At 41.2% G+C, this 8,075-nt stretch overlaps 1 protein-coding gene across 1 annotated transcript; it reads right to left on the bottom strand.

Moving 5' to 3' along the window:
- Positions 1–1,282: 1,282 nt before the first annotated feature.
- Positions 1,283–7,737, bottom strand: LOC134669392 (uncharacterized). Its single transcript, XM_063526913.1, has one exon. The coding sequence runs from the start codon at positions 6,618–6,620 to the stop codon at positions 1,389–1,391; it is 5,232 nt and encodes a 1,743-aa protein (XP_063382983.1). The 5' UTR covers positions 6,621–7,737; the 3' UTR covers positions 1,283–1,388.
- Between the last annotated feature and the right edge of the window lie 338 nt (positions 7,738–8,075).

The following is an 8,075-nucleotide window of genomic DNA, read 5'->3' as shown; positions in this document are numbered from 1 at the left end:
ATTTTATTCTGTTTTTAGTATTTGTTGTTATAGCAGCAACAGAAATACATCATCTGTGAAAATTTCAACTGTCTAGCTATCACGGTTCGTGAGATACAGCCTGGTGACAGACGGACGGACGGACAGCGAAGTCTTAGTAATAGGGTCCCGTTTTACCCTTTGGGTAAGGAACCCTAAAAAGCAATAACACAATTCTCCCCACACACCGTTAAATTCCTGTTAGGAACGTAATAAGCAATAATAGAAAATGGACTCGCAATAACAGTTTTAATTGTGTTAAAAATAACCTAGAAACTTGCTCGTATCTTTTCACTCCATTACTTTTACTGTTATGATTATAACGCTACACACTTATTTTTGCCGGTGGTGAAATATAGGAACTAATTCCATGTTGGAACCGTTGGAGGGCCTTGGATGGAAACGAAGATTTTTGACCGCATTGATAACCTGGTAATGATATATTCCTTTAGGAGCGTCCGCCATTTTTTCCCGATGGCCTTTTGTGTTCATTGCGTTTTGTTATAAATAGTTGATTAGTATTGGATTTTGTCTCATTCTGGTGGTGCACATTTTTAGGATTACGTAGTATCAGGGGATATACAATTACAAATGTGATGTGATGAAGGCAACATGTAAACGACTGCTTCGCAATAAATATTTTTGGTGATAAGTAATCATACATCACCATCATCATCATCGTACCTATCTAAAACTTACCTAAGGAATGCTTTAGTAATGGGGGAACTAATTCTTGTGTATATTCTTCTTCAAAAGGAAGTCGAGGTAAATAAGTGGTACTTCAATACAAAAACATCTGAAGGTACGACAAGACCACAAAAATATCCATGCTCATCACTTATTAAATGACCAGGAATCGAACCCAGGACCACCGTGCACTGTCAGCATCGCAGAGTAACTATAGTTCGTTTTTTTAGCATTAGAAAGGACTTGAAAGAAGGTAAGCGATCTTGACATGTCTTTTAATTGAAAAACGCTTTTTAAAAATCAGTAATTATTACTTATGAAAGCAGAAGAATATAAATGATCGAATTACATTCATAATTGTTACATATTTGCCGTACCTTATTTTTAAAATGTATTTTTCAATTAAAAGACACATCTAGATTGTTTACCTTATTTCTAACGCTAGAAAAACGAACTATAAGTGTCACTATACATATACTGTCGGAGCTGTTATTGACGAACAGCTCAGCTGAGGGGTTGACTCTTCAAGAAAACTCCTGCTTCACGTTAACTTATTTTAATTCTCTTTTTACAAAGGTTTAGGTATGTGTAGGTATGTACATATGAGACGGTAGTCGAGAGCCGTGTGTGGTATGCGCGGTGAGTGCTCGCCGCGGTCGTGACGTCATCATGCCCCTTGGCCCTCACCCCTCGGGAACTGGTTTGACCGCTGGTGCGTTAACAACCTGCCCCCCTTGAAAGCTGCTGCTTTCAAGATCGTTCATGCAGGGGAGGGGGCACACTCGGTTGAGTGCTCTTCTGACCACGCCCTTCTGCGTGGTGAAATCTGCAACCCTGCAGACTCCGTCAGCTCCTGGATAAAGGTGTAGGACTCTCCCGAGTCTCCATTTGAGTGGTGGGGTGTTCTCCTCCTTGAACACCACCAGGTCTCCAACCTTGAGCTCCTTCTGCCTCTGGCGCCATTTGGTACGTTGCTGCAACTCGGCCAAGTATTCGTTCCGCCATCTTTGCCAGAAATGCTGGCGCAGCTGCTCGATCCTCTGGTACCTATCAGGGTTTTTAAGACAAACGGGGGGTGACGGCAGTGAAGTCATGGGTCTCCCCACCAGAAAGTGCCCTGGAGTCAGAGGGTAAAGATCAGTAGGGTCTGACGAGAAAGGAGTGAGGGGTCTGCTGTTCAGGATCGACTCAATTTGAGAAAATAACGTGCTCAGCTCCTCAAACGTCAGACTAGCGTTACCCATAATTCGCTTTAGGTGGAACTTGGCCGATTTAACAGCTGCTTCCCAAATTCCACCGAAAGTAGGAGAGTAGGGAGGAGAAAAAATGAATTTAATGTGTTCCTCATTGCCAAACTCATAAACTGAATTTTGAGCGGATCTTAGCATTCTACCCAATTCGTTATTTGCCCCAACAAAGTTAGTGCCATTGTCGCAATAAATTGTATGCGGTCTACATCTACGAGCCACAAAACGACGTAAGCTTAGGATGAAGGCATTAGTGCTAAGATCGCTGACTGCTTCCAGGTGGACGGCCTTAGTTGCAAAGCAGACAAAAATGTTTAAATAGCATTTTGTTATGCGGTTACCCTTTCCCTTTTTGCTGGAAATCATGAAGGGTCCCGCAAAATCAAGGCCGCATACCTGGAAGGGGTAAAACGAAGTAACCCTATCTGCAGGTAGATTGCCCATCAGTGGCTTCATAGCTTCACCTCGAAGTCGTACGCATGTTACGCATTTATGAACAACGCTACGCGCTAACGCCCGACCGCCTACTGGCCAGAATTCGTCGCGTATGGAGCTAAGGAGCAACTGAGGGCCAGCATGTAGTAGACGTAGGTGTTCGCCTTCCATCAAGAGCCGTGTGAAGTGATGCTTACCGTCCAATAGGATCGGGTGCTTTTTTTCGTAATCGCAATCGGCATTTTGTAAGCGACCACCTACTCTAATTACGCTGTCACCGTCAACAAATGCAGCTAACTGCAACAGATATGATTTAGTTTTAAGCTTCTTTCCCTGTAAAAGTGTAGTTAATTCTGTAGCATAAGTTTGATTTTGTGATAGTTTTACTAAGTAGGTTAATGCGTTGTTTATTTCTTCTAATGTTAAGGTTCCTTTTGTTTTAGTTTTAGGGTTTTTACAGTTGTGAATAAAGCGAAAGATGTATGCTACAATTCGTTTTAATTTATTTGCCTTGGAATAGTTTTCAAATCTTATCAAGGGCGATTGCTCAATATTAATCATGGCAAATATTGAGTTATCGCTCTGCTCTTTCCTTTCAGGTAAATTGGTATATATAGAACCTATATTCTGTGGCCAGCTACTCTCATCATGTAATAAAAAGGATGGGCCATGCCACCATAAATTCAGTTCTGGCAATTGGCCAGGTTCGACTCCTCGCGAGGCCAAGTCCGCAGGATTTAAGGCGGTTGGCACATGCCGCCAGGAATCTCTGGTAGTTAATTCATGTATATCATTAACACGATTCGATACAAAAGCCTTAAATAGTTTTGGTCTGTTGCGTATCCAGCCCAACGCCACGGAACTGTCGGTCCAGAAAACCTTGCGATCCAGAGAACAGCGCAATGCATTGGTGACCTTGGCTGCTAGTCGCGCGCCTAGCAGCGCTCCCGATAATTCAAGTTTTGGGATCGTTAATAGTGCCCTAATTGGGGCCACGCGCGTTTTGGCACATACAAGATTAATAGTCACGTTGCCAGCGCCATCTGTCGACCGCAAGTAGATACACGCCGCATAAGCGGCTTGAGAAGCATCCACAAAACAATGCATCTCAATTGAAGTTGGGCTAGAACACAAAACGTGTCTAGGTACCTTTAGGCTCGCCAGAACATGCACGTTTGATAAAAATTTAAGCCAGATTTTTTTTACGTCCATTGGTACTTCATCTTCCCAAGATAATTTAAGAATCCATAAATTTTGAAGTAATATTTTTAGCTTTATTGTGCATGCGCTGAGCAAGCCCAGTGGGTCAAATATTTTGCAAGTATTGGACAAAATTACCCGCTTTGTTATGGCACAAGTATTTTTGTCCAATTTTACTGAAAACTGTAGGTTATCATGATCAGGAGACCAAATTAAGCCTAAGACGCTGGCTTGTTTATTTAAATCTAATGACTGAGTTGAAGTACAGTCATCTTCGAAAATTTGTGGACAATTTGTTCGAAATTTGTGAATAGGAAAGCAAGCTGAGGCAAGCGTTTCTTTAACTATCTCGTAAATGTGCCTTAGCTCGTTTTCACTCTCAGCGCCACTCAGGAAATCATCATAATAAAAATCATGTTTAATTATTTCTGACACTACTTTGTCGGGACATTCATTTGCCAACTGTACTATACACCTAGCGCTTAAGAAAGGCGCTGAGCTGGTACCATAAGTCACCGTATTTAGCCTAAGTACATCAAGCGGTTTGGTTTTATCGTCCCTCCAAAGGATTAATTGTAGATGGCGCTGCGATTCGTCCAAGACAATCTGCCGGTACATTTTTTGTATGTCCCCGGACAAAACAAATTTATGTTGGCGAAACCTAATCAAGATATCGAATAATTCATCCTGTATAACGGGTCCTATATGCTGTATATCATTAAGGGATATTTGTGTGCTTGATTTAGCACTACAGTCAAAAACTACCCGCAATTTTGTAGTTTCGCTGTCACGAATAATTGGGTGGTGGGGGGCGTAATAACCGAAGTCGGGCTTGTCAATTTTACTCAAGTGACCTAGTTCTTCGTACTCCTTGATAAAGTCGCAATACTGTTTTTTAAGTACTTGATTTTTTTCCAATCTAGTTTCTAAGTTCAAGAATCGTTTTTTCGCCATATTAAAACTATCGCCAAGTGCGGTTTCCGGATTTTCACGTAACGGCATTTTAACTAAGAATCGACCGTTATCTAAACGCCGCGTATTATCTAAAAAGTGTTTTTCGCAAATATTATCCTCCTCGCTATTAGTGACGTTTGGTAATGAAATTTCTTCAAGTTCCCAAAACCGTGTGAGATCTTGTGAGATTTGTTTCGTAAAGCAACAACGCACAATCTCGTCCTCATCCGACTCGACGTCACCCGTGGGCCCCGCGACCAACCAGCCTAGTTTTGAAGACTGAAGAATAGGCTTGTTTGGTCCAAGTTCTATTTTCTCCGACGTCGTGATATTGAAGAAAAATTCAGCACTAAGTAGCAAATCGATTTCAGAAGGACGATAAAACCCAGGATCCGCCAGCTGAATGTCCGCAGGTATGTTCAATTCCGAGGTATCTACATAATTGTTAGGTAGGCTGTCTATAAGGTGCTCCACCACGAAACAACGAATATTAACTTCATAAGGACTCGTTAACGAACTTACAGTGAGCTCACATCGATCTGAGACCGTAAATGATAATTTATTTAAGCCGTACACGCAAGCTGACTTTTTGTTATTGTCAGAACATCCTAACTTATTTTTCATGCGTTCAGTCAAGAAACATTTCTGCGAACCGGGATCTAACATAGCTCGAACAATGTGAGATTTGTTGTTATTGACGTTCGTTATTTTAACTAAAGCTGTGCATAACAATATCTCCGGATCAGCTGACGCGTTAGCGGCGCACGCGCTGGCCGCGCTAATGACGGGCGCCGGACCAGCTGTTTTATTATCTGCCTGTAAGGATAATGATTTATTATAATTATGTAATAATGTGTTATGTTTTTCCTTACAGACCTGACACGAACCGAGCCGGCATTGTTCGACGTTATGGCCACGCCTCAAGCAGTTCAAGCAAAGATGTAACTTCAAGGCTTCGCTTGACCTACTTTCGACGTTCATGTCCTTGAACTTGACACACTCCGAGATCCTATGCGCGCCGTGGCACACTGGACACGTCGGCGGCGCCTTACTAGAGTGTGTTTGTTGTTTACGAGATGCAGTTGCAGCAGCGACAAACGCCTTACTAGCCTTAGGCTGTAGGTATTTATTTTCGGCTGGTTTATCGCTCCTGCAAGCTACCATTGTTTCGAGTACATCGGCCCGACTGCGCAAGAATTTCAAGAACTCGGATAATGCAGGTAAGTCTGTTAAATCAGCCTTATGTTCTTCCCACTTTCTTGACGTAGTGGGGTCGAGTTTACTCGCGACTAAGTAGATGATTACGTCATCCCATGAATCAGTCGGGCGGCCTAAAGATTTAAGGGCGCTTAAGTTTTTTGTAACGTGATCAATAAGAAATCGAATTGACCTATGAGACTCTCGAGTCTGCTGATCTATGTTAAATAATGCCTTCATGTGATTATTTATAAGTAGATTTTTATTATCAAATCGTTCGCATAGTAATTCCCATGCCGTTTTGTAGTTTTTAGCTGTAAATTCAAGTGATTTTATTACGACACTGGCGCTGCCCTCAAGAGAGGAGCGTAAATAATGATATTTATTTATGTCCGGAATGGACTCGTTCACATGGATCATGGCTTCGAAGGTGTCGCGAAACTCCAACCATTTTAAGTAGTTTCCATCAAAAGACGGCAGCGAAATGGTCGGTAAACGGATTTTACTAACAGGGCCCGTTTCGAAAGTCGATTGGGCTGTGCGTGCACCTTCGGAACCACGGTCATCATTGTTCTGATGACAATCAATTATCTCTTGCGTGGCTGAGATGAGAGAAATGAACTGCGTTTCTATGGCGTCCCTTTCTTCCATCTGTTCATCTAACTTAACACTATTCATTTCAATCTGTGTTTGAATTGAGTCAAATTCCGAAAATAACGTTTGCAATCTAGCCAAGCGAAGAGATAATTCTTTAATTTGTAATGAAGTTATGTTTGAACGATCCATTTTTTGTATATTAGAAAGATAATCCTTATATCTCGTTACACGACCCTTATAAGTGCCTCTTTGTTTTACTAATTCTTTTAAAGCTTCCTCTGACATTTTCAGTTATTTATTTATAAACTAAACACACTAATTTAATCAAGGGCAAATAAACAATTAGATAGAATAATTTGTGCACTCAAACCCAATTAAAAGTCTTGACAACTGGTCCACTGGCACGTTGACTTGCAGCGAAGTAGGTGACGTGACGTGCACGACAACACGCACTGCTTGGCACAGGAATGTGGGCAGAACCCCCGTAATCACTGGAATGCACGGTTAGGACCGTATGAATTTAAAGAACACACTAATTTCCAGCTGATTTAGGGAATATCTTAAAGTTTGAATCGAAATTCCTAACGGAGTTCTTGTTATTCTGGTTTTAGGTTACTGAAATTGTATTAAAGCAATAATTTGTTATAAATTTATTAACTAAATAAAAATAGCTTAAAGCAAGATATGAAGTGAAGAAGAAAGATTAAATTTTATAAGAATTAAGCCGAATAAATGCTGTTGCTATGCAAAGCTGATGCAACACAAAATGGACGCCGCTTATCGCACTGAGTAGATACACCTATTTAATGTTTGCAATTTACGTAGTTCATGAATGCAAGTAGGCTATCCTTAACTTTATGCACAGGAACGAATAAGCAGCGATTTTAATAGCTATAGCACTGATTAATTAATATTTTATCACGAATTATGAGCACTTCAAGGTCTAGACAAAGCTGAGGCTGAGCACTATATTCACAAAAATTAAGGGGAATGGGTGGATCACAGGTGTTGAGGAAAATATAGGATGGGCTACTTTCCTGAATAATTGCGATGACGATCTCTGGATGCAGGTGCAATTGTTGCAATCCGTATGGAATATTCCGCTCGCCCGTCGATGTCCCGTTAGAATGGAATGTGGACTTTGGTACCAGGTCCTGTTCACGGTCGCCACTTGTCGGAGCTGTTATTGACGAACAGCTCAGCTGAGGGGTTGACTCTTCAAGAAAACTCCTGCTTCACGTTAACTTATTTTAATTCTCTTTTTACAAAGGTTTAGGTATGTGTAGGTATGTACATATGAGACGGTAGTCGAGAGCCGTGTGTGGTATGCGCGGTGAGTGCTCGCCGCGGTCGTGACGTCATCATGCCCCTTGGCCCTCACCCCTCGGGGACTGGTTTGACCGCTGGTGCGTTAACATATACCTACTGACTATTGGCTGCTATTGGCACTATCCATAAATGCTTTAGAAACCTCAGTTAACTAATTATCGTTCGTATATCGTTATCGTTATACACTGAGAGAAAAGTACAACAAAAACACACTTAGAATTACAAAAATAAACTTAATCCGGGGACAAGGAGAGTTAACTAATAGGAACAAATTGACTTTTGCAATTTCTATTAGTTCTTGCAATTTCTATTATCTGTTTGTTGAAATTATATTTGGGATTACTGAGCTGTTTGTAGAAATAAATAAACTTTACAGAAATAGTGAGACGTCCATAATTATTACTAAAACTT

Source organism: Cydia fagiglandana, chromosome 12 (assembly GCF_963556715.1).
Source record: "Cydia fagiglandana chromosome 12, ilCydFagi1.1, whole genome shotgun sequence".
In the NCBI taxonomy this organism is placed as follows: domain Eukaryota; kingdom Metazoa; phylum Arthropoda; class Insecta; order Lepidoptera; family Tortricidae; genus Cydia; species Cydia fagiglandana.
This window is presented reverse-complemented; position numbering and strand designations above follow the sequence as displayed.

What these genes read in the sequence shown, in the direction of transcription:
- LOC134669392 (XM_063526913.1), bottom strand. Translation starts at nt 6,620, where the DNA reads ATGTCAGAGGAAGCTTTAAAAGAATTAGTAAAACAAAGAGGCACTTAT.